Here is a 26971-nt window from a genome sequence, read left to right as displayed (position 1 = left end):
TCCAAACGAGCTTCAATGCCATACAACACTCCTTCCGTAGCCTCCAACTGCTCTTAAACGCTAGTAAAACTAAATGCATGTTCTTCAATCGAATAGAATCACTACTCTCGGCAGGTCTGACTTTGAGTATGTGGACAACTACAAATACCTATGTGTCTGGTTAGAGTGTAAACTCTCCTTCCAGACTCACATTAAGCATCTCCAATCCAAAGTTAAATCTAGAATCGGCTTCCTATTTCGCAACAAAGCCTCCTTCACTCATGCTGCCAAACATGCCCTCGTAAAACTGACTATCCTACTGATCCTTGAGTTCGGCAATGTAATTTACAAAATAGCCTCCAACACTCTACTCAGCAAATTGGATGTAGTCTTATCACAGTGCCATCTGTTTTGTCACCAAAGCCCCATATACTACCCACCATTGTGACCTGTATGCTCTCATTGGCTGGCCCTCACTACATATTCGTCACCAAACCCACTGGCTCCAGGGCGTCTATAAATCACTGCTAGGCAAATCCCCGCCTTATTTTAGCTCATTGGTCACCATAGCAACACCCACCCGTAGTATGCGCTCCAGCAGGTATATCTCACTGGACATCCCCAAAGCCAACACCTCCTTTGGCCGCCATTCCTTCCAGTTCTCTACTGCTAATGACTGGAACGAACTGCAAAAATCTCTGAAGCCGGAGACTCTTATCTCCCTCACTAACTTTAAGCATCAGTTGTCAGAGCAGCTTACTGATCACTGCACCTGTACACAGCCCATCTGTAATTAGCCCACCCAACTACCTCATCCCCATATTGTTATTTATTTTGCTCATTTGCACCCCAGTATCTCTATTTGCACATCTTCTTCTACACATCTATCACTCCAGTGTTAATACTTAATTGTAATTATTTTGCACTATGGCCTATTTATTGCCTTACCTCCATAACTTACTACATTTGCACACACTGTATATAGATTTTCTATTGTGTTATTGACTGTATGTTTAGTTTTATCCCATGTGTAACTCTGTGTTGTTGTTGTTTTTATCGCACTGCTTTGCTTTATCTTGGCCAGGTCGCAGTTGTAAATGAGAACTTGTTCTCAACTGGCTTACCTGGTTAAATAAAGGTGAAATATATAAATAAATAAATATCAGTGACTTGACCCTGCATGCCTCTGTAGTGCCTCAGCTCCCTGAAGACTGCTCAGTGTTTCAGTGCAGTGCCGCCTCTGCCTATACGCAGACTATGCGGTGTGTGTAGGGCCCCACGGCCACTAGGGCCCTCCGAATTTGGTCGTGCATCAGCAGTTTTCCACTTGTTATGTCAGTCACTGACAGTCACTCAATTAGCCCATGTCAGCAGTGCTCTGCCAATTCGCAGAGGGGGCCCCTGATACGCATGCGTGGCCAACACATAGAGGGGGCCCTCTAATACGCAAAACCAAATCACACACCGGCTAAAGGCGACACTGTTTCAGGGTTATGAGTGTCTTCAGAGCAGAGCAGTGGAGAGGGGAGGTTATAGCTAGCCTCGTACGAACCATCCTGATCTTGCGAGCTTACATTCTGTTTCGCTAGCGGATGGTTCAGGATGGTCCGTACGAGGCTAGGTTATAGCCGGTTACAGAGAAAATCAGTCTAACTCAGTGGGTTCTTCCTGCTCAGTGGGTTCTTCCTGCTTCGTGGAACATCCACCCTCTCTCTCTCTCTCTCTCTTTCTCCTCTTCTCCCCCTCCCTCTCTCCCCCACTCTCTCTCTCATTCACGGAGCACTGCGCAGACCGTTTTTTTCTCTACCTCTCAAAGCTTCGAGGTGTGTCTGCAGTAGTTTCTATATTTAGTGCCCATTGCCAAATGCTTACAATTATGGATTTCTATGAGTGTGCTCTTCATAATAGACATACACACACAAGCACACGAACACACTGACCCTAGCACTAGAGGCTCTCTCTCATTCCCTCACTCCCTCTAACAGTATCTGAGGTCATTTCTATTTGTAAACGACAAAAGAGCTGACCCTATTTTTCCCTCATCTGCATGCTACTCCTATATAGCCTTGGTGAGGAATGTCAAGCCTTGCACATGTGTATGTGTGGTTCTGCTACTCATTTACCCAGCGAGCAGTGGCACTGACGGTTGATGTGCCACAGTGATCTCAAAGCCAATGGCAAAGTGTTCATGAGTGACAGAGAGCTAATTATCACTTCTGTCTGAACGAGCCTCTTCGCCAGCTCTAGAGAGAGAGATGTGGAAAGTAGATTCCTCACATCACAACATGGTTAACACTGTTCATTCCCTATAGTTCAAACCTCATCTCCTTCATCATGGAACACCTTCAGTAGGGTCTCATCATGTCACACATAAGACATGTGATCTTGGCTATGTTACTGCGACAACTGGGCCTGTTCTAAAGTACATGCAATTCTACAGATAGAAACCAAGTAACATATTTTCCCTCTAACCCTCAGCAGATCCAGACATGAGCCATCTATCAGGAGATAAACGATGATGATCTGATTAACGACGCGGTCCTTCATTGTATGGACCTATTTCAGAATGAGAGAATCATCATTTCCAAGAGCGAGAGGGGAACAGGGAGAGAGAGGGAGGAAAGGAACAGAGAAGCAAGGGGGACAACAAAGAAAGGAAAGAAAAAGGTGGGGCTAGAGGGAAGGGAGAGAGTGAAGGAGAGAGAGTGAAGGAGAGAGAGTGAAGGAGAGAGTGAAGGAGAGAGAGTGAAGGAGAGAAAGTGAAGGAGAGAGAGTGAAGGAGAGAGAGTGAAGGAGAGAGAGTGAAGGAGAGAGAGTGAGGGAGAGAGAGTGAAGGAGAGAGAGTGAAGGAGAGAGAGTGAAGAAAATTTGATAAACGGAGGCAAAGACATTAGCTATTGTCTGGCAGAAAGCCACATTGATTCTCTGCACTGAAAAGAGCCATTGGGCTATTATTCAAGCATGCACGCGCACACACACACACAGACAAACACACACACAGACACAGGCGCATTTTAATTTGTCCTATTTGCCCTGCAGTCAGGTGTACTGCAGCACCTGGTGCTCCATGTTGGGGCTCGCTCCTCCTCCAGACAGTGTTCAGAGTTCTCATAACTGCTGGAGTTTTGAAACATACCGTGATGGAAAGGAAAACTACACCAAAGAACCTAGGGAGCAGTGTGTGAGAGGTTAGACACAACTGGCAAACACACACTAAAGCATTGACACTCACAGACAAATAGCAGAATTAGGTTTTATTTGGCTGGGGATCATCAGAGTGTTTTTGGGTTTTCCTCTGCTCAGCATGAGACTAAACTGCCAGAAGACCTGAGGGCTTGAACCTGAGACATCTAAAATGCAACCCCTGAAAACAACTACTAATGTAGGCCTGGGAGGATACACACCTCCAGAGTAGTGCTGGGAATTGCCAGGGACTTCACGATACGATATTATCACAATAGTTAAGTGCCAATACGATAAGTATTGCGATTCTTATCAATACGATACTGCAATTTTATTGCGATTTGATGTTCAAAACATATTGCTCACCATATGTCTGCTGCAGAGAGAAAAGAGAGAGCCATGAGAAAACAAGTTTTGATCAGTCAGGGAAATAAAAGTGCTGAAAACATGTTGGCTCACTATTTAAAAAGAAGATGGAGAACAAGCTATAGGATGAAAAATACCAGAGTTTTGGCACAGGTACAGCCGACTAGCACTACCTACAGTAGAATATTATATATATACACTACCAGTCAAAAGTTTGGACACACCTAATCATTCAAGGGTTTTTCTTTATTTTCACTATTTTTTACATTGTAGAATAATAGTGAAGACATCAAAACTATGAAATGAAAAACAGTGTTAAACAAATCAAAATATATTTGAGATTTGAGATTCTTCAAATAGTTTCCCAGTCCCTGCCACCACCATGCTTCAATGTGGGGATGGTGTTCTCTGGGTGATGAGAGGTGTTGGGTTTGCGCCAGACATAGCGTTTTCCTTGATGGCCAAAAAGCTCAATTTTAGTCTCATCTGACCAGAGTACCTTCTTCCATATGTTTGGGGAGTCTCCCACATTCCTTTTGGCGAACACCAAACGTGTTTGCTTCTTTTTTTCTTTAAGCAATGGCTTTTTTATGGCCGCTCTTCCGTAAAGCCCAGCTCTGTGGAGTGTATGGCTTAAAGTGGTTCTATGGACAGATACTCCAATCTCCACTGTGGAGCTTTGCAGCTCCTTCAGGGTTATCTTTGGTCTCTTTGTTGCCTCTCTGATTAATGCCCTCCTTGCCTGGTCCGTGAGTTTTGGTGTGTGGCCCTCTCTTGGCAGGTTTGTTGTGGTGCCATATTCTTTCCACTTTTTAATAATGGATTTAATGGTGCTCCGTGGGATGTTCAAAGTTTCTGATATTTTTTTATAACCCAACCCTGATCTGTACTTCTCCACAACTTTCTCCCTGACCTGTTTGGAGAGCTCCTTGGTCTTCATGGTGCCGCTTGCTTGGTGGTGCCCCTTGCTTAGTGGTGTTGCAGACTCTGGGGCCTTTCAGAACAGGTGTATATATATACTGAGATCATGTGACAGATCACGTGACACTTAGATTGCACAGAGGTGAACTTTATTTAACTAATTATGTGACTTCTGAAGGTAATTGGTTGCACCAGATCTTATTTAGGGGCTTCATAGCAAAGGGGGTGAATACATATGCACGCACCACTTTTCCGTTATTTATTTTGTATAATTTTTTGAAACAAGTAATTTTTTTCATTTCACTTCACCAATTTGGACTATTTTGTGTATGTCCATTACATGAAATCCAAATAAAAATCCATTTAAATTACAGGTTGTAATGCAACAAAATAGGAAAAACGCCAAGGGGGATGAATACTTTTGCAAGGCACTGTAGTATAGCAATTATCATCCCAGGCCAGAGTTGAGTGAAATGTACACTTGCCATAAATAAACCATGTTCCATATTCAACATTTATATAAAATAACATAAATATGTGAGTTGAGGAGGTAGGGTAGTTTTCTGAGCGGGTTCGACCTGAACTGAGTTAGTGGTTTATTTACATAGGAAGAACACTGGAGGTTAAAAGTCTAGGGTACAGCAAAACACTTGTGTTATTTCTCCCTCCCAGAGAAAAAGCAGTTATTCTGCCAGGGTGCTGTTTCGCAATACAAAGGAGGGAAGGCACATTTCTCCAAGCTATTTTCTCTGCTTATTTGCCTTCGGTCTCAACAGAAAATTATGGAACGGGCAGGTTAAACTAGCAATACATACAGTCTATTGAATAGTGAAGGAGGGGCATGTTTTTTTCTAGTAGTGGTTTTAATCCAGTCTATTGAATAGTAAGGAACCATCTGTATAATATATATTAGAGGATGTTTAAATGCAGCAGTCTATAGAAAATAAGGCAAGCAGCTGTAGGGGCCTGTCCTCTAGAGGTTATTTATGCAGTCTATTGTTTGGCTGCTAAATCTACTATTGACCATGAGGAAAGGGAACTCTCTCAAGGGAGGGCACTGATTCTAAAGGTCCAATATGGACCATACATCAGGTGCACCTATCAGTGCCTGTCTCTGGTGTTGATATCATTACTCATATCAGAGACGCTCAGTGCAGTGCAGGCTTATTCAGGACTTAAGCTCTCTGTGATTTGCAATGCAAAGACAGCCTTATCTGGTGCCAGGCTGCGTGTCAGTTGGTCTCCCCGCCACTAAACAGAGTGAGAGCTGTTTCTCTGACAGGCTGGGCCCATACTCTGTGACATGATTTACAGTTCTACACCGATGAAGTGAATTAACTCTCCTCGGTGTATAACCTCTCCATTCCCCTCAGACTCATTCATCGTAATGTCACTGGGGACAGACTCAGACCAACAGATGACTTCCCCAGCTGACCCACTTCCTGTTTTCAGCCAAGACACACATGCACGCACGTGTGCCAGCACACACACACAGGCTTGTGGAGTGGGGGAATTGAGCTGGTACTTAACAGAGCTCATTTTAATATCAATCCAGAGTTCATAAAGCCAGCTGTCATTTAATCTTCATTATCTTACATTAGATGAATACTGTATACAAGACCTTAATACACTCTACTTCATCATCACAGCCCCATATATCACTACTCAGACATGTCTAATCAATTAGGAGGCGAGGAGGGGGGTGGGGTGAGGGTTAGGGAGGAAGGAAGGAAGGGAGGGAGGGAGGGAGGGAGGGAGGGAGGGAGGGAGGGAGGGAGGGAGGGAGGGAGGGGCAAACGATATACCAGATTTGCCTCTTGCTGTGCATCCCCACCACCTAACTCATTTATTCACTCACCCGATTTATCCCTCATTGCAAATCCCTTCCTTCCCTCTCTCTGCCCCCTTACGGCCCAAACCCCTCACCCTCTATTCCACACCCATCCACCCCTCACCCTCTATTCCACACCCATCCACCCCTCACCCTCTATTCCACACCCATCCACACCTCACCCTCTATTCCACACCCATCCACCCCTCACCCTCTATTCCACACCCATCCACACCTCACCCTCTATTCCACACCCATCCACACCTCACCCTCTATTCCACACCCATCCACCCCAATTCCTATCTGCTAACCCACCCACTCCAACCAACCCAGTCTCTTGGCTAGCCCCCCTACCACAGACAGAGAATAATGACCCTTTTCCCACTAGCAGTAATTGATCTCTGGGTGTGTGTCACGTATGTGTGTGTGTGTGTGTGTATGTCACTACTGCCCCCTCTCCCAGTGGGGTTAAATCTCAAGTCAGGAGGGTACAGCGCTGCCATGTGAGACCCACTCCGTCATACAGACAGACACAATGTTACATGCATTAACCATTCTGCATTACAATGACAAATGGCTGGGATTCATATGCACACTATTTGTCCTTTAAGAGAGAAATTAGTCCAAGCGAAATGCATAGACGTTCACTTCCAAGAACTGCATTGACTTTCTGTCAAACGATGGATATCTCAGCATTAGTCTCCCTCCATTAATATGCTCTAACTCTAACATACACAATGCAGTGAAATACAGTGCAAATGCAGGTCACAAATCCTCCTAACACAGCCTAACAATGGTTAAGCACTTCCCCTTTGAGTCGTGGATCTTTAAACTCATTAGGAAGACTGCTGGTGGGATCGAGCAGGGTTTTGCTCTCCTCTATTCACACCTAAAAGAGAGCAGGCTGGTTCCCACAGGAAAGCCTGTCACAGGCCCTGCCAGCTCCACCCCCCTCTCCCTCTCTCCATCTCTCCATCTCTTAGTCCCAGTTCTCAAGGACCCTTGAGAGACTGGCACACATCCAATTACAATCTCCCCATACCTACCCTCCTTTCCAAAACACACACAATCCCCCCACCCCCCACCTCACGGCCTACAAGTCCTTTGTGATCGGTCTTGATCCACCCCTCCTGCTTCACCCATTTTCTAGCACCATCCCTCCCTGCCTCCCCTGCCTCCCCTCCTACATGTCTGACATACAATAGCACATATAGCAGTGTTCCAGTGGGGTTTCCCTGACTATGGTCCGCTCTCTTCCACACCCACCCAGCCTCCACCCCCACCCAGGCTCCACATCCACCCAAGCTCCACACCCACTCAGGTGGAGAAAGGGGGATACTGGGGGAGAAAGGGGGATACTGGGGGAGAGATACTGGGGGAGAAAGGGGGAGGGAAAGGGGGATACTGGGGGAGAAAGGGGGAGATATTCGGGGAGTGAGAAGGGATCCAAATCGACATCATTATTCCTGCGCTCTGAATTATGCTAATAATACCCCCTCCCCTTGTGCCCCTCTTTTGTTTTTGGGCACCTCCCATACCCCAAGGGGATCTCTTATACACCCTCAGGGCCAATTCGCCCCCTATATGCCCCGAGGGTGTTCTCCTGGGGGAGAGGCTCAGGAGGGGAGGCGGATCCCCTCTCCCATACAGCACTGTGCACGTGTGTAATGGCCAGGTCAGTAGCACATTCACACACCCACATACTAGAGCGTGTGTACATGTTTGTTAGATTAGAAGATATTAGTAGATGCTGGTTAAGGACCACATCACAGCATCAGCTCAGAGGGGTAGGTATCCTCCGTTTCCTTGGCAATAGTCAGAACAGGAAACAGTGCATGTCAACTGTGTATGTAAACACCCCACTGAGAGGAAACAAGCACATTGCCTGATGACTCATACTGTATTGAATTCCTCTGCTCTATCTATCGCTATACATTCATTGTGGAGAATAAACTTTTGTGGGTGTGACGTTTGGCCGGAGCAATGTGTATGGATAGCCAGGCTACCATCTTCAGTCTTCAAAACATAAAGGGGGGTGGACAGGGATTTTAATGAACTCTATGCCTCTGCTCTGTACCTCCTATTCTCTCAAAGACGTCTGGTCTGGTCCATAGAGCCATATTTCAGCTGCTTCCGGACTCCTATTATTAACCAGCTAGGGCTGTGTTGAGGTAAACAGGATGCATGGCTGGACTGTAATTCAATAGAGGGAAGGATCTGTGAGGAGCAGCAGGGAGCTAGCTGAGGGAGAGCGGATGGCCTGGGAGTCAGAGTCAAGACGGCATGGGTTAGGAGTGAGGAAGCCAAGCAGGGTTGAGATGACTTGACGCATCTAGAGATGCCCTTGACGTTTGGCCTTATCTTTCTTCCCTTAACCTCTGAGGAGGGCTGGGGGCAGAAGCAGAGACATGATCCTAAGTCATTTGTTAAAGATATACAGTGCCTTCGGAAAGTATTCAGACCCCTTGACTTTTTCCACATTTTGTTATGTTACAGCCTTATTCAAAAAAATTAAAGAATCCTCAGCAATCTACACACAATACCCCATAATGACAAAGCAAAAACTGAATTTAATCAATGTAATCAATTTTAGAATAAGGCTGTAACGTATCAAAATGTGGAAAAAGTAAAGGGGTCTGAATACTTTCCGACGGCACTGTAGGTCTTAAATCACAAAATGGGGAGAGGGAAGGTATAGTGTTGCTCACAACAAATGGGGAGGAGTGGGGTAGGGTGGTAAGGTTATCTGTTTCCCTGTATCTGTTAGGGGTGTGTGGGTGTAAACTAAACTACTGTATCTCAGGTCGCCTGGAGCGCTTGGCAAGACAGAAAGCATAAACAGGGTTTGATGGGGATCCGATGATAGAGTTAATCCACACACTTTCATAAAAGGAACTGTGCAGGCGGGAGTCAAGTAAACACACACACACGTACACACACACATCTGATCCATTTATTTAACATACAGTATACTTGCAGAAACAGTATCACATAACCACCCTGACACTGACAGGCATTTACTCTTGACCAGGCGGAGAACAGAGAGCCTATCTCCAGAAACACTACATAACCAGGTGAGGGTCGGTGGAAGTACAAATAGTATGTATGGGTAAGTGAATCTAAGCTGAACACTAGTGAAAGTACCCAGTGTCTAGCCGAACACCAGTGAAAGTACCCAGTGTCTAGCTGAACACCAGTGAAAGTACCCAGTGTCTAGCCGAACACCAGTGAAAGTACCCAGTGTCTAGCTGAACACCAGTGAAAGTACCCAGTGTCTAGCCGAACACCAGTGAAAGTTCCCAGTGTCTAGCCGAACACCAGTGAAAGTTCCCAGTGTCTAGCCGAACACCAGTGAAAGTACCCAGTGTCTAGCTGAACACCAGTGAAAGTACCCAGTGTCTAGCCGAACACCAGTGAAAGTACCCAGTGTCTAGCTGAACACCAGTGAAAGTACCCAGTGTCTAGCTGAACACCAGTGAAAGTACCCAGTGTCTAGCTGAACACCAGTGAAAGTACCCAGTGTCTAGCTGAACACCAGTGAAAGTACCCAGTGTCTAGCCGAACACCAGTGAAAGTACCCAGTGTCTAGCTGAACACCAGTGAAAGTACCCAGTGTCTAGCTGAACACCAGTGAAAGTACCCAGTGTCTAGCTGAACACCAGTGAAAGTACCTAGTGTCTAGCTGAACACCAGTGAAAGTACCCAGTGTCTAGCCGAACACCAGTGAAAGTTCCCAGTGTCTAGCCGAACACCAGTGAAAATCATGGGACTAACAAGCCTTTCTCTCTCAGAATGTTTAATAATAATCATCAGCACAATCATTGATATAGGACACATTTGAAAGAGACAATTAAGAGACACAAGTTAGATAAAAAAAAATGTGCTGAAGAGTACATTCTGTGGTGAAGACAAAACGTCTAGCCTAATCAGCTAGTTGAGGAACAGACAGAATGTGATGACAGAGAGATAAAGAACAACAGGATGAGGAGGAGGACAGGAGAGGGGGGAGAAGAGGGGGGGAGAAGTGGGGAAGGAGAGGAATGAGAGGCCCCCCTGTGTCAGTTTACAGCACCAACTCTGTAACATACACACACACGCACACACACACACGGTCTCAGACGGCCCATTCACACACATTGGGTTCTTTGTGTTGAGGGATTTATGAAGGCGATGAGTGGAGGAGGCAGGAGAATGTCAGCTGTACACACAGAGACCAGAGCTCTTCTGTTTAAACCCTAACATCGTGACAGAGGATCTCAGGCCCGCCATGATGACCTCATCCTCTACTTATAGCCTGATTTGGCCATAGTGCTCCACTGACAGGATTACACTAGTGGAAGAATGACCCTGCTGGGCCACCGTAATGCTACTCTCAATGCACTGTGACTGGATTAATTAATTCAGAGCTGCCTCAATATAATGTTTGAAGAAGTAATCACTATTCCACACACACACACACACACACAAACAGTCAATCAGATCACACAGACTTTGTTTCTTTATGCCCTCCTGAATCCCAGGGGTACTCCGGGTGGGTGAGGAAAACCCCAAATTGCCGTTATCCTCAATCTAATACCCTCCGAAAGCTGAATACAGCTAATATGGCCCAAAGCTGTAATCTGGGGTCCATACTGCACTAGAGAGTGCAGATGGGAGTCTGGGATTTAACCCGCTCTAGGGTGGCATCCTGGGGGCGAGGGGCATGGCCCCGCCACAACAGAGAAGTGGCGGACTCATCAGGGCATGTGTTTAGAAACGTTGGCTGAAGTGAGTCAAAAACCCCACAACCATGAACTTCTAAGACTGAGAGACACGGTCAATGAGAGTTGGCCAGTGAGAGGGATATTGACGAGACACAGGTAAGCTGCTTGATCTCTGATCTGAGCGTGGCGAGAAAGCTCCCACTGCAGTCAGTGACGACATCATCCTGCATACTATATACTTAGCTAGGCAAGGGGGCGGTCAGTCTCCACATGCCATCCAGCATGTGTGTTGCCCTACAGTAAAGGCCAGAGAAGTTATCTAACAGACAGCTATACCCTGGAAATCTGAGAGGGACATAATACCAGGCACCCGAAATTCTAAACCTTTACCCTTGCTGATGTCATGCCTGCTGTCTCCCAAAGCACACAGCAACACTTCACTTGACTAACCCTCCCACCAGAGACCCACCTACACCAAACCTCATAACTGAAGAGAAACAAACACAGCTGCTCCCCCTGCCACACCACCCAGCCACCACCCTGCTTCACAAACACTCAGCTCCTGGCCTTAATGGCCATGTACTCTCATAATATCCACCCGGCACAGCCAGAAGAGGACTGGTCAACCCTCAGAGCCTGGTTCCTCTCTAGGTTTCTTCTTAGGTTCCTGCCTTTTCTAGGGAGTTTTTCCTAGCCACTGTGCTTCTACATCTGCATTGCTTGCTCTTTGGGGTTTTAGGCTGGGTTTCTGTATAAGCACTCTGTGACATCTGCTGATTTAAAAAGGGCTTTATAAATACATTTGATTGATTGATTGTTTCAATCCAGCCACCCTGGCCCTGTGCTCTGCTTCACTCAGCTCCTGTTTCAATCCAGCCACCATGGCCCTGTGCTCTGCTTCACTCAGCTCCTGTTTCAGTAGAGCCACCAGACAACCCACAGTTCTTCTACAGTACCTCAGACTAAAACAACCAGTGACAAACATACACTTGATCTGTGATTAATACAGCCTGCTGGTCCTTTATTCATCACTGAGGGTAGGAACAAAAGCCCTTTAGTCATCAAGGCTAACAGCAGTCGGGTCTTTGTACAGTCTAAGGCACCATATGGTAGCTCGGTCCAAGTGATTGTAGTTACACCAGATACAGAATGTTGGCTTCCCTTGACTTGAACCTTTGCCTCAAGTTCCACAAATCTAGAGTGGAACTCCTTTCTGAATGTTGTGTTGAGACATTGCTGACATTGCTTTCTCTTCTACTGCCCATTGGACCCACACATCCTCTGTCTAACTTCATTCCAGTTAGGCCTTATCTATGGGACACCAGAGAAGCAAGACAGACCCGGTGGAGACAGAAAGACAGACATACAGTCGAGTAGGCTAGCAGGGCACCAGGGCAAGGAGAGCACCAGGCAGGGGAGGGCAGGGGAGCGTCAGGCAGCAGCACCCAGACAGGCCCTCCCTTGCTTGGGCTGAGCGTGAAGTGTCGCTGGGCTCTGGCCTGGCTCCCAGACCTCTGTAAGCCCTGAGCACAGTGGCTGGGATTCATCCTCTTAGGCCCAGAAGGGAGGGGATTTGGGACTTTATTTAGTGCCATTTAGAAAAGATTACCCCTTAATTGCGAACAGGGTGTCCGGCGCAGGGCCGCCACAGATAAAAGGGCCTGTTTAATATACCCTCTAAAACAATACGGGGAGAGGGCGGCGAGAGGGACATAGTTTAGAGAAGCATCCCCATCAAACACACATGGTCTGATGGATCCAGGGAGGGAGGCCCTGTCCATCCCTGACCAACCCCACCATCAGGGCTCCATACTGGGGCAAACACCCCAGACCAACACTCCCTACTACCAGAGCCCAATCCAAAACGTTGGATTACAATCAAACTTTATGACATCTCTTCCCTTATAAGGCAGCAGATGGGACTGTGTTATCCTCCTCCTATTTTTAAAAGGCATCCAATAGGGATCCTAGGTCAAACACAGTGGAAGGGTTTAAAATCACACCAAACATCTTTGTTGAAGGACATAGCGATATGTGCGTTAGTGAATTGGCATTTAAAACTGACAAAAGTGACCAGTCCTTTCAAATATGGCCACAATAGGACGCCTCTCTCAATCTGTCTTTTGTTATCCTCTGCGTTCTGTGAGCGTTTAACTCTCCCTTCGTCTGTGACACCCAAGACCTGTTAACCCCACCGGGCTCAGGCACACAAAGACCAGCGAGTCAAGGACAGAGCGCCCAGTTTTTACTAAGCTTAACAGTGTCTTGGACTCCGATTGTCAGGGAGAATTCCACAGCCCAATCCACAGCTGCTTGAGAGAGAGGGAGCGAGAGAAAGAGGGAGAGAGGGAGGAGGTGTGACTGAATGACACCCCCCACAATGCCATAAGAACCCAGAGAACACTGGCCTTTGTTATGACAACAGTAGTGTGTATGTGTGTGTGCGTGCGTGTGTGTGTGTGTGTGTTGACTAACAGAGAGGTCTGGCATTGGAGAGAAACAGAGAGAAAAAGAAGGAAAGAGAAGGCTATGAGATGTTCTATGGGTCTGTTGTCTGGTCCCATAATAATTAGAGAATGCTGACATCTTTATGGCCACCTGGTCAACCTTGTGACATTCTGGGTGCTTTAGAGATGCTACATGTAACAGCAACAGTTGCTTGAGATAATGTCACATCATGCATCAACTTCACCACAAGACAAATATGCCACAATCAGTGAAGTTTCCCCTAACCACTCATCCCTGTAATAGTCATGTCACACCCTGGCCTTGAGAGGCCTGTTGTTTTTAGTTGGTTTGGTCAGGGCGTGAGAATCTATGCTGGAAATTCTATGTTTGTGATCTAGGTTTTGTATTTCTAGGTTTGGCCGGATGTGATTCCCAATCAGAGACAGCTGTCGCTCGTTGTCTCTGATTGGGGATCATACTTTGGTAGCCCAGTTGCCTACTATGTTTGTGGGATCTTGTTCCGTGTTAGGCTTGTATGTGTTTAGCCTGAGGACTTCACGTTACGTTGTTTCTTGTTTTGTTTAATGTTTATTTGGTTTAATAAACATGTTCGCATACCACGCTGCACCTTGGTCTGACCCGTCTCTCAACGACCGTGACAGAAGATCCCACCACCAACGGACCAAGCAGCGTGGCCAGGAGGAGCAAACACCCTGGACACAGGTGGGAAAGACGTGGTCTTAGGAGGAGATATTTGCGGGTAAAGGACCCTGGGCGAAGGAGGAAGCCCAGGCAGGAGAGGAGAAACGGCGACCCAAAAGGACTCGGCCGAGGAGGAAGCCCGAGAGGCATCCCCAATAAAAAAATGTTGGGGGGCTAAAGGGGTGGTCGGGTAGCGAGAGAGAAGAGTCCCGACCACTGCACCCGGTGGGTTTCCAGTTTGAGTCCCTACGACCATGGGAACAGGAATGGGAATAGTTTTATACTGAGGAGTCGGAGGATGACGACGACAATGAGTTTCTGTTCCCTAACTCATGGGGGCTCCCAGAGGAGTCCTCACTGGAGGAGGATTGGGCGCGGAGAGTAAAGGACTGGTACAGTCGTAGACCTCCAGCGCCGGTTCCCAGTCCGGAACGCCTCGTGCATGCTTCTCGCAGTGGTGCGTGCTCCCAGTCCGGTAAGATCCGTGCCTGCTCCTCGCACTAAGCCAGTGGTGCGTGTCGCCAGCCCGGTACGTCCCGTACCTGCTCCCCGCACCAAGCCAGTGGTGCGTGTTCCCAGTCCAGTACGGCCCGTCCCTGCTCCTCGCACCAGACCTGTGGTGCGTGTCCCCAGTCCGGTACGGCCTGTCCCTGCTCCTCGCACCAAACCAGTGGTGCATGTCGCCAGCCCGGTACGCCCCGTACCTACTCCCCGCACCAAGACAGTGGTGCGTGTTCCCAGTCCGGTACGGCCCATGCCTGCACCTCGCACCAAGCCAGTGGTGCGTGTTCCCAGTCCGGTATGGCCCGTGCCTGCTCCTCGCACCAGACCAGTGGTGCGTGTCCCCAGTCCGGCCCGGCCTGCTCCACCGGTGCCTGATCCGGCTCCGGTCGGTTGTTCCATTCCGGAGCCAGAGCAATCCGCTCCACCGGTGTCTGATCCAGCTCCGGTCAGCTGCTCCACTCCGGAGCCAGAGCAGTCCGCTCCACCGGGGTCCAGTCCAGCTCCGGTCAGCGGCTCCACTTCAGGACCAGACGTCAGCCCCTCTCCAGGGTCGGGGCCTCCCACACCAGGGTCCAGACAGGGCTTGGTGCATCGTGGGAGGAAGGAGAGGGGAAGCATTGCGCCAAGGTCCAGACCAGACCAGGGGCGCAACAGGGAGGCAGAGAGGAAGAGGTCGTCACGCCCAGAGCCGGATCCGCCTCCGAGGCTGAAAGCCCACCCGGACCCTCCCCTAATGAGTCAGGTTTGTGCGGCCGGAGTACGCACCTTTGGGGGGGGTACTGTCACGCCCTGGCCTTGAGAGGCCTATTTTTAGTTGGTTTGGTCAGGGCGTGAGAATCTATGCTGGAAATTATGTTTGTGATCTAGGTTTTGTATTTCTAGGTTTGGCCGGGTGTGATTCCCAATCAGAGACAGCTGTCGCTCGTTGTCTCTGATTGGGGATCATACTTAGGTAGCCCAGTTGCCTACTATGTTTGTGGGATCTTGTTCCGTGTTAGGCTTGTATGTGTTTAGCCTGAGGACTTCACGTTACGTTGTTTCTTGTTTTGTTTAATGTTTATTTTGTTTAATAAACATGTTCGCATACCACGCTGCACCTTGGTCTGACCCGTCTCTCAACGACCGTGACAAGTCATGATTAAGATTGGGGTTGTGGAAACCTACATTTCAGTTTTGGGCTAATTGTGTAACATTTGCAAATGTTTTGATGTCTGAGTGAGGGATATGCTGTAAATTAAGATGACTCAATGTATTTTGAAAGTAAGACATTGAGGATTATAATAAATACTGCTTTGACGTCATACAAGCAAGTCAAACACCGGTGAGTCCAAATGTGTACTTTACATTTTCAAATCATAAAACTCCTCTCACTCAAAGCCTTGTAATTTTTCTTTTCCTATGTTGCACCTACCCCACAGATTATTTTTATCATGTTACTGAATGTATCCAGAGTATTTTCAGATTTCGTTATCAACAAATTCTGCGAAAAGTACAGTAAAAGTAAAATGCACATAAAATCAACAGTGTAATGTTTGGATTCAGTCTTGTGTAAGGTGAACTGTTGTGTACTCACCTTTGGTCTAATAATTGTCCCATTATCTCCAAACTGTTCCCTTTCAATGGCTACCATTGTTGTGCATATGCTTTTCACATTTGTTCTGTAAGAAACATTTCTATCCATATAGGCCAATTCCCACGAGTAATGTCCAGTCTTATCATCACAGAGTGGCGAGTATAGCACCCACACTTTATAGGACTAAAGGAAGTACAAAACCTCCTCTTTTAAACCTACGCTATGAAAAAAGAAATGTATGTTGTGTTTTGATACGATCTGATCACTGGAGATGAAGGAAAGGAGAGGAATCCACTTTAAACTATTGAGAAACACCCCAAAACACCTCACAGGGCCTGGGGGCCAAGTGACCCAGGATGTAGGTCTCACGGAACAACAGATGGACACTCTAATCCTGCGTAGCCGTAGCGGCTAGCTCAGACTGCCACCCACTCCCCCTCTCTATGGGCTATCAACGGGTAGCTAGCAACAGTCACCAAGCTGTAAGCACCCTCTACCACTGTGAGGTGGGTGTAAGATTGGGGAGGGGAAAGTTAGCTTGCCACCGGTCCACTCACTCACAAACAGTGACAAGAGTCAAAGCAAAGCAAAACAGAGAGGTCACGACCTTATGTTATAGCTATGAGCCCTATGGAATGTAAAGAGATCGGCAATGAATGGCAATATACCAGTAGTAGGAATCTAAAGCCAGAGCAGTATGGGAGCAGTAAGTCAGGGCGACTAGCAATTAGCAGGGCAGGAGGATTCCTAGAAGACTGGCTACTAGAAAACGTGAAAAAACATGAGGGAAATAACATGTAAGGACTCAGTGGATGGACCTATAGAAAGACATAAAATATCCTCAGAATATACTATATCAAATCCATCCATAGTAATAGCCTCATGGATGGTTTCTGATGTTTCATTATATGCCATTCTGCAGCAGCAGGTAGCTGCTGTAAAGCCTTAATCTGCAGAGCAGCAGCCTCAGTCACACCCAGTCACAGTCATACTGCCTCCAAAGTGGTGTTGACTAGCGTGTGTGTGTGTCCTCTTCTGCAGGTCTGTCCTTGACTGCCCCCGGGGTTAGACCTACACCAGTGCAGCTGGACTTTGCTCACTGCCAAATATGATTTCTGACCCGCTTGTTCGACCCAGATTGGAACAAATGAGTAAAAAGAAAACTGTCATTTTAACGCACAACAAATATTAATTAGGTGCACACACAGAGACGTACACACAGGCTGAGTGTGTGTGGCATCTGGACAGGGTTCAGTGTTGGACAGACAGTACGGTGTAAATCTCCCAGGTCTTTTATTCCGACCTGTCTAAGTCCTCAGAGAGGACAGCCAGAGAGGAAAGAAAACCAAACATGGTATTCAGCAGGGTAAATAGTAACCAGGCACAACTATCTCCAGAGACAATGGACATTCAACATGACATTTACCTGACTAGACAGTAGTCCATCGGTCTTAAATACCACTAGAGACATTGACAGCCAACATTCTGTTTGTAGACGTCAGCTAGACCGTCTGCAGTCGCTAAAGAAAACTAAGATTAGCAGTAAACCAGAATTGCTCCTAATAGCACTGCCCTAACTCAACACACAGTGGCAGGCAAAAATAAATGAGCTATTTGAATTCAGACAACTGAAGTACTATAATGACATGAGTGCACTGTACTTCTAGAGGCCATCTTAGCTAAGAGTTTGTTTCAGCAGATAATTCTATTCAAGCATCCTGTATAATATCAAAGATGAAGACATTTTGAATGATTATCGTATTTCCCACGGATATAGATAAGGTGTATTTTTAGACACCAGTCTGACAGGCCTCTTTTGTCTCTGACCATGTTAACCAGGTACACAGCTGCTTTCCCACAGCGAACTAGAGGAAGTCAGAGTTGAAAGGTATCAGTTTTTTTTCACCATCCTCTTTCCTGATAACAGAGCTTCCTGCCTCCACACACCACCACAGAGGGAGAGGAGGGCTGGGAGAGAAAGCGTAGGGCGGATGGGGGAGTGGGAAGACAGAGGAGGGGGAGGGGGAACAAATAATTTATTTTAGGGTCACCTTTTGCAATGAACCCTGACCAATGACCTATGGCCAACATTTAACCCTAAAGGCACAAGACCAGACAACACAACTAATCCCGGATATCATTGCCCTCTGGTTATTATTGGGGTTAATGGCTACATAGATGGGACATTTCTTACATTTAAATTTTTTTTTCATTTTAGTCATTTAGTAGACACTTATCCAGAGCGACTTACAATTAATGGATTTATCTTAAGACAGCTAGGTGAGACAACAACACATTGCAATCGTATCATGTACATTTTCCCTCAGCAAAGTATTTATCAGCAAAGTCAGTGCTAGTGGGAAAAGAGAAGTGGGGAGGGGGGCGTCGGGGGCATCGTGAGAGTTAAGATACTCTTCAAAGAGATAGGGTTTCAGGAATTTTCGAAAGATAGGCAGAGACTCTGCTGTCCTGACTTTAGTGGGAAGCTTGTTCCATCAGGACAGAAAAGAGCTTTGACTGGGCTGAGCGGGAGCTGACCTCCCGTAGGGGTGGGAGGGCCAAGAGACCAGAGGTGGCGGAACGGAGTGCTCAGGTTGGGATGTAGGGTTTGAGTATAGCCTGAAGGTAAGGAGGTGCAGTTCCCCTTGCTGCTCTGTAGGCAAGCACCGTGGTCTTGAAGATGATGTGAGCTTCGACTGGAAGCCAGTGGAATGTGCGGAGCAGCGGGGTGACATGGGAGAACTTAGGAAGGTTCAACACCAGGTGGGCTGCGGCATTCTGGATAAGGTGCAGGGGTTTGATGGCACAAGCGGGGAGCCCAGCCAACAGAGAGTTTCAGTAGTCTAGACGGGAGATGACAAGTGCCTGGATTAGGACCTGCGCCACTTCCTGTGTGAGGAAAGGTCGTACTCTACAGAAGTTGTAGAGCATGAACCTGCAGGAGCGAGTCACTGCTTTGATGTTTGCAGAGAACAACAGGGTGTTATCCAGGGTCACACCAAGGTTCTTTGCACTCTGGGATTTCTAATACTAAAAAAGTAGTGTTGGACAGAAGGCTAGTATCACCCAGGACTTGACCATACATCTAACACTAGCAGTAATAAAACCATTGTGTCATGCATCTACCAAGCTGCCAAGAGGAGAGGAAGAAACACATTTATCATGGCAATGATGTCATCTCCTCAGCTAGACTATATCGAGGGTAGGTCACTAAAATGGCAAAGTATCAATTCAATTTCGAAACAGCATTCGGTCCAGGCATGACTCAATGGAAATCTCAATGTCCACAATAGGCCCACAAATGGCAGCCGGTCAAACAATGAACTGATTTCCAGATGGACAAAGTCTGACTGATCTTCAAACCAGAATCACTCAAACAAACAGTGAATATTGGACATTTGTCCATAACACCATTGTCAGTAACAAAGTCAACAAGTCACTAACTTCATAAGTCAGACAAAAATGCAATGATTCAGACTTCTTTTTGAAACAATTGTTGGCTTGGAAAATAGTAAAGAAAGCAGAAGAAAAACAAAAGCACCACTATCTGTATCTTGGAGCAACCAGTTTATTATATTCTCTCTCTTTTACTGCCATGGTTACCATTCTCGCTTGTTTCCAGTCTGTTTCCTCTATTCAGAGGGTTTCATGTTGTTATTCTGAGATTCTGGCCAGGGGAATGCATGGGAACACATAACAGAGGCTGCTGAGACAGCCCCAAGAAAACCTCTCTAAAACCCAGCCACTATGCACAGAGGAAGAGGGGGAGAAAGGGGTGGGGGTGAGAGAGAGACAGAGATATGCAATAGGGAAAGGGAGAAAAAATGAGATAAGACAGAGGAGAGGGGTGATAGAGAGAAACAATGAGCTCATTGCCTTCAGCTTTTACTGCGTCATGTCTGTTTAGCCAAGGGTACCTCTCTCTCTTTCTCTGCCTCCCTCCTCTCTCTTTCCGTCTCATTCCTCATCCCACTCACATATTCACAGAGGGGGGGTATTGCAAATAGTCCGGGTAGCCATGATTAGCTGTTCAGGAGTCTTATGGCTTGGGGGTAGAAGCTGTTGAGAAGTATTTTGGACCTAGACTTGGCACTCCGGTACCGCTTGCCGTGCGGTAGCAGAGAGAACAGTCTATGACTAGGGTGGCTGGAGTCTTTTACAATTTTGAGGGCCTTCCTCTGACACCGCCTGGTATAGAGGTCCTGGATGGCAGGAAGCTTGGCCCCAGTGATGTACTGGGCCGTACGCACTACCCTCTGTAGTGCCTTGCGGTCGGAGGCCAAGCAGTTGCCATACCAGGCGGTGATGCAACCAGTCAGGATGCTCTCGATGGTGCAGCTGTAGAATCTTTGAGGATCTGAGGACCCATGCCAAATATTTTCAGTCTCCTGAGGGGGAATAGGCTTTGTCGTGCCCTCTTCACGACTGTCTTGGTGTGTTTGGACCATGATAGTTCGTTGGTGATGTGGACACCAAGGAACTTGAAGCTCTCAACCTGTTCCACTACAGCCCCGTCGATGAGAATGGGGGCGTGCTCAGTCCTCTTTTTTTTCCTGTAGTCCACAATCATCTCCTTTGTCTTGGAGGTTGTTATCCTGGCACCACACGGCCAGGTCTCTGACCTCCTCCCTATAGGCTGTCTCGTTGTTGTCGGTGATCAGGCCTACCACTGTTGTGTCGTCGGCAAACTTAATGATGGTGTTGGAGTCGTGCCTGGCCATGCAGTCATGGGTGAACAGGGAGTACAGGAGGGGACTGAGCACGCACCCCTGAGGGGCCCCCGTGTTGAGGATCAGTGTGGCAGATGTGTTGTTACCTACCCTTACCACCTGGGGGCGGCCCGTCAGGAAGTCCAGGATCCAATTGCAGAGGGAGGTGTTTAGTCCCAGGATCCTTAGCTTAGTGATGATCTTTGAGGGTACTATAGTGTTGAATGCTGAGCTGTAGTCAATGAATAGCATTCTCACGTAGGTGTTCCTCTTGTCCAGGTGGGAAAGGGCAGTGTGGAGTGCAATAGAGATTGCATCATCTGTAGATCTGTTGGAGCGGTATGCAAATTGGAGTGGGTCTAGGGTTTCTGGGATAATGGTGTTGATGTGAGCCTTTCAAAGCACTTCATGGCTACAGACGTCAGTGCTACGGGTCGGTAGTAATTTAGGCAGGTTATCTTAGTCTCCTTGGGCACGGGGACTATGGTGGTCTACTTGAAACATGTTGGTATTACAGACTCAGTCAGGGACATGTTGAAAATGTCAGTGAAGACACTTGCCAGTTGGTCAGCACATGCTCAGAGTACACGTCCTGGTAATTTGTCTGGCCCTGCGGCCTTGTGAATGTTGACCTGCTTAAAAGTCTTACTCACATCGGCTACGGAGAGCGTGATCACATAGTCATCTGGAACAGCTGGTGCTCTCATGCATGCTTCAGTGTTGCTTGCCTCGAAGCGAGCATAGAAGTGGTTTAGCTCGTCTGGAAGTCTTATGTCACTGGGCAGCTCGCGGCTGTGCTTCCCTTTGTAGTCTGTAATAGTTTTCAAGCCCTGCCACATCCGACGAGCGTCAGAGCCGGTGTAGTATGATTCAATCTTAGTCCTGTATTGACTCTTTGCCTGTTTGATGGTTCGTCGGAGGGCATAGCGGGATTTCTTATAAGCGTCCGGGTTAGAGTCCCGCTCCTTGAAAGCGGCAGCTCTACCCTTTAGCTCAGTGCGGATGTTTCCTGTAATCCATGGCTTCTGGTTGGGGTATGTACGTACGGTCACTGTGGGGACGACATCATCGATGCACTTATTGATGAAGCCAGTGACTGATGTGGTGTACTCTTCAATGCTATCTGAAGAATCCCGGAACATGTTCCAGTCTGTGCTAGCAAAACAGTCCTGTAGCTTAGCATCTGCGTCATCTGACCACTGGTGCTTCCTGCTTTAGTTTTTGCTTATAAGCAGGAATCAGGAGGATAGAGTTATGGTCAGATTTGCCAAATGGAGGGCGAGGGAGAGCTTTGTATGCGCCTCTGTGTGTGGAGTAAAGGTGGTCTAGAGTTTTTTTTCCTCTGGTTGCACATTTAACATGCTGGTAGAAATTAGGTAGAACGGATTTAAGTTTCCCTGCATTAAAGTCCCCGGCCACTAGGAGCGCTGCCTCTGGATGAGCATTTTCCTGTTTAGTTATGGCCTTATACAGCTCATTCAGTGCAATCTTAATGCCAGCATTGGTTTGTGGTGGTAAATAGACAGCTATGAAAAATATAGATGAAACTCTCTTGGTAAATAGTGTGGTCTACAGCTTATCATAAGATACTCTACCTCAGGCGAGCAAAACCTCGAGACTTCCTTAGTATTTGATTTTGTGCACCAGCTGTTGTTTACAAATATACACAGACCGCCACCCCTTGTCTTACCGGAGCCAGCCGTTCTATCCTGCCAATGTAGCGTATAGCCCGCTAGCTGTATGTTGTCCATGTCGTCGTTCAGCCACGACTCGGTGAAACATAAGATATTACAGTTTTTAATGTCCCGTTGGTAGGATAACCATAATCTTAGGTCATCCAATTTATTCTCAAATGATTGAAGATTGGCTAATAGGATTGATGGGAGAGGCAGTTTACTCGCTCGCCGTCGGATCCTTACAAGGCACCCCGTCCTACGTCCACGATATCTCTGTCTCTTTCTCATGCGATTGACGGGGATTTGGGCCTTGTCGGGTGTCTGTAGGATATCCTTCGCGGCCGCCTCGTTGAAGAAAAGATCTTCGTCCAATACGAGGTGAGTAATCGCTGTCCTGATATCCAGAAGCTCTTTTTGGTTATAAGAGACGATGGCAGAAACATTATGTACAAAATAAATTACAAATAACGCGGAAAAACACACATAATAGTACAATTGGTTAGAGGGCTGTAAAACGGCAGCCATCTTCTCCGGCGCCATTCTTCATTATTCACAGACCCAAGGGAGCTGTGCACATGTTAAGCGAGGCAAGGAGGAGCGCAGCATCATGGGGTACCCGACCTACTGAGCACTAATGATTGGTCTTTTCTAGTCATGTGGGAGGAAAGAGGGATGTAAGATCTCAGAGATGGTCGTCACTAGCTTCTATACACACAAAGTCATAAACCCCGCCCATTTCTTAAAATGTGATTTGAAACCTAACCCTAACCTTAAACTAAAAAGCGAATGTTTGTTGCCCATTTTGACTGTGGCTGTGGAATCTGACTTTGTGGCTGTGCTAACTAGTGGAAACCCTCAGAGAAGGGTTCCACATTGCAGGAAGCGACTCATCCAGGCCATGAAGTGACTCTCTGGGCAGAAATCTCCTCAGTGCTAAAAAGGACATCCCCTTTTTCTACCAAACTGCTCTGGGACACGTGAGCTGTTCAGCAGCTGCAGCGGTTCACTCTGACACTCTGACTCCCTAACATACTTCTTACCCTGCTCTCTCTCTCCTAATCAAAATCACAAGGCTGCTGAAACCTCTGCCAGGAAAGGGAAGACAGAACTAGGACTGGTGTGTGAAATTTAAGGGGTTTTCACCGTTTGGAAACACAGGACAGTCCTTTATCCTGTCTCCCTGCCCTGACAAACAGTCAGCATTCCTCACATTCCAGAATGGTCATAACTCGTTTAGTTTCCTCCATGAATAAGTTACTCATTCTTCCTCTTTTTCAGGCGGGAACTTTCAAAATTCAAAAACCACATGCCCGCCTCTTTTTCTAACCGGACTGGAAATACCAGATGATTTAGGTCCTCTGGTTTGGGAGACTGCTTTAGTAAGAGTACTGTCTTAATGAGCATTACAAAGGTCTTTCATGTGTGTGTAAATTAGAAATGAAACAAGATCAATCAAAAGCAATGGAGTGAATGTCCACTTTTTAATTAGTTACAAATTAATAATAATAATAATTTATTACATTTCTATAGCGCTTTTCATAGACTCTCGAAGCGCTTAATAAGCAGGGTGTCAGTGGATAACCATTACTCAAATACATTAGTGATGATAGAACTTTCAGCATTTGTCAGATAACTCATCTTCATCCTCTTGGAGTACGCCTATAATATTTCAGCGGTGCAATGTATTCGAATTCACATTTCAAATCCCACAGCAAATGACCATACACAGCAAACACTGTATGGGCATGCAAATAAGAGAAAAAAACATCATGCATTTGCCTCTAACCCCAATACCTTAAATTAGAAAAAGCAAATTCCCCAGCAGCTTGGCAAAATATTACTAAGCATGTAGCTAGTGAGAAGAGGTAGTATGGCAAGAATATTAATGCACCCATAGAGGGGAGGGAAATCACTGATAGAGCATATGGCAAGGTTACATATACATCATCATCTCTTCACCCCCTACAGTTGACCTTGTGGGATGGGGAGCTCTGATCAGAATAGAATAGAATGTTTTAAAAAATACTACATTTCAGGACATATCATAGGCTAGGCCTACAGCTGCCAATAATAAATAAGCACAGGGCCTACATCATTCATGCAAAAATATATGGCATTTTATAGCAGTGTACATTTAATGCAGTAAATAGACACCAGTAAAACACTACTACATATGCCTACCTCTTTGAGCATGTCCAATTCCTGGCGCACGGTCTCGTATTCGATCTCCATGTCATCATACTGCTGTTTCAGCTGCTGCTTCTCCTCCAGCACCGCCAGCCCGTACTCCGCCGCCTGGATCTTCTCATGGGTAGTCTCACTCAGCTCCCGGGAAAGGCGCTCGATCTCGGCTCGCAGCCACTCCGGTCCGGCCTCCAGCACCAGCATCGCGTCGGAATAGCGTTGCTCCTCCACGGACATACTATGGATGATGGTGATGGATCAACCGCGTCCGATGCGCCAGCTGATGCTACGACGAACAATGTGGGGACGGGACGGCTTGAAGGATCGCGGAGAACCCTTTCGTTGGAATAGATTATTCGATTCTTCTGTATTTGAACTGCATTATTATCTTGTGTTTCTCGTTTGCCGCTTTGGGTATTACGTTTTCGGTCATGTAGCTGTGGTTTATTTGCTTTCTTCCGGAAGGAGAGGCTTGTCCGTTATCCCCTACAACTGCTCCATGATTGCGGTTCCTTTGCCCTTCGCCTCTCCCCGGCAGCTGAGCGATTGGGGAAGAAGCGGTCAGTCGCTGTCAGATCACTCAGCTGAGAGTACTAGATAAGAATGGTGGTTGATGGGAAACGTAGTACTACAATACACAAACACCAACGCATAGCACGTACAGCTGTCAGGCAAATGCACTCATATCCCGGAGGAAGATGGAGGAAACGGATGTTCTGTTCGAAACTGATGGCGCGTCAGATGAAGATGAGAGTACAGAGAGTACAGAGAGTGAGAACGAGTGGGCTACAGTCGTGAAAAAGAAAGGAAACAAAATAAGTTATGTTGAGATGGAATCTAAGAAATCCCTAGATTCGTTTATAGTAGGAGTGAGGATTTTGGATCAATTTTACCTGGGGGAGTATCATGGAGGCATTGGGAATATTGGCATCTGTGAGAGTGAAGAGCTGGGGGGCCTATGTAGGCATAGCAAACATCTCAAAGTAGCAGTACTGCTGATTTAAGACCAGTTTAGCCTTTTAGATCACAATAAATAAGATTACTAGACCAGCACTCCTACTCTAAAAGGCTTGATACACATACCACCCCTGGTCTTATTCAGATTATTTGTGTGTATTTCAAATGTATTTCGATCCCCGGGACCACCTGTACACAAAAAAATTTATGACTGTAAGTCGCTTTGGATAAAAGCGTCTGCTAAATGGCATATTATATTATTTTATATTAAAGTGACCAGATGGTTAATATTATAACACAACAATGTAATACACACAATTTCAAATTTCAAGCAATTTACTTGACAAGGTTCACATTAATAAGCATTTCATTTCACACATAAATGTGGGCCTAAATGTTTTTTTTTCAAGTTAAAAGTTCAAAATAATTCATATTCCATACATGAATGTTCCCGTCTCATGACATATTCCATGTACATATTCCATATTCCATGGTAGATACAGTGGCTTCTTTAGATAGCCTACTTTTTTGTCAAGTGTCACTGGACTGTCTCTTGCAACAGACCATTTCACATGTACAGTACTTTCACTTGTCCCTTCACATGACATACTGTAGCCTAATAGTATTCCATGTTCATATTCCATGCTATATAGATACAGTGGCTTCTTTTTGACATAAATGTAAAAAAATAAAAATAAAAAAAGATTCATATTCTATACATTTATGTTTTAGACTCATGACATATTCCATGTACATATTCTATATCCCATGCTAGATACAGTGGCTTCTTTTTGACTTTTTAGTCAAGTGTTACTGGACCATCTCACATCTATTCACAAAAAATAACATAAAATAAACTTTCAGCTTGGTGGTTTGCATGAACAAACATTTACATTTAATTATAGAAACAGGAATTGCAGTTCAATTACCAAGCGTTTTCGTGACAGGTTCAAAATAAGATGGGTTTGCGATGGTTGAGCAGAAGTTGTGCTTTCTCTTTGCAAAATATAGTATTTTGTGCCCATAGGCTGGTAAGGTTCTCTGCATCCAAAATGTTTTAAGGATTTGCAAAGCAACTCCTTGAGAGCTCTTGACCATATCTATCAGATTTGCATTATACAACACGAAAACAAAACTGGAATGTGTCCAGAGAGGACCCCAATTGTGAACACTTCTTGGCAGGTGGAGGCGAAGATGCACGTTGAAAGAAACATTACCCACCCCATAAAGACCAA

The 26971-nt window shown here is 46.4% G+C and overlaps 1 protein-coding gene across 1 annotated transcript in view; it reads right to left on the bottom strand.

Moving 5' to 3' along the window:
- Positions 1-25343, bottom strand: part of LOC121545396 (protein bicaudal D homolog 2) — a 67685-nt gene extending 42342 nt beyond the window's left edge. Inside the window, exon 1 of the mRNA XM_041855889.2 lies at positions 24777-25343. Within this exon, the coding sequence (XP_041711823.2) occupies positions 24777-25016 (240 nt within the window). The 5' untranslated portion in view covers positions 25017-25343. The remainder of the gene's footprint in view (positions 1-24776) is intronic.
- Between the last annotated feature and the right edge of the window lie 1628 nt (positions 25344-26971).

Source organism: Coregonus clupeaformis, chromosome 30, assembly GCF_020615455.1.
Source record: "Coregonus clupeaformis isolate EN_2021a chromosome 30, ASM2061545v1, whole genome shotgun sequence".
NCBI lineage: Eukaryota > Metazoa > Chordata > Actinopteri > Salmoniformes > Salmonidae > Coregonus > Coregonus clupeaformis.
This window is presented reverse-complemented; position numbering and strand designations above follow the sequence as displayed.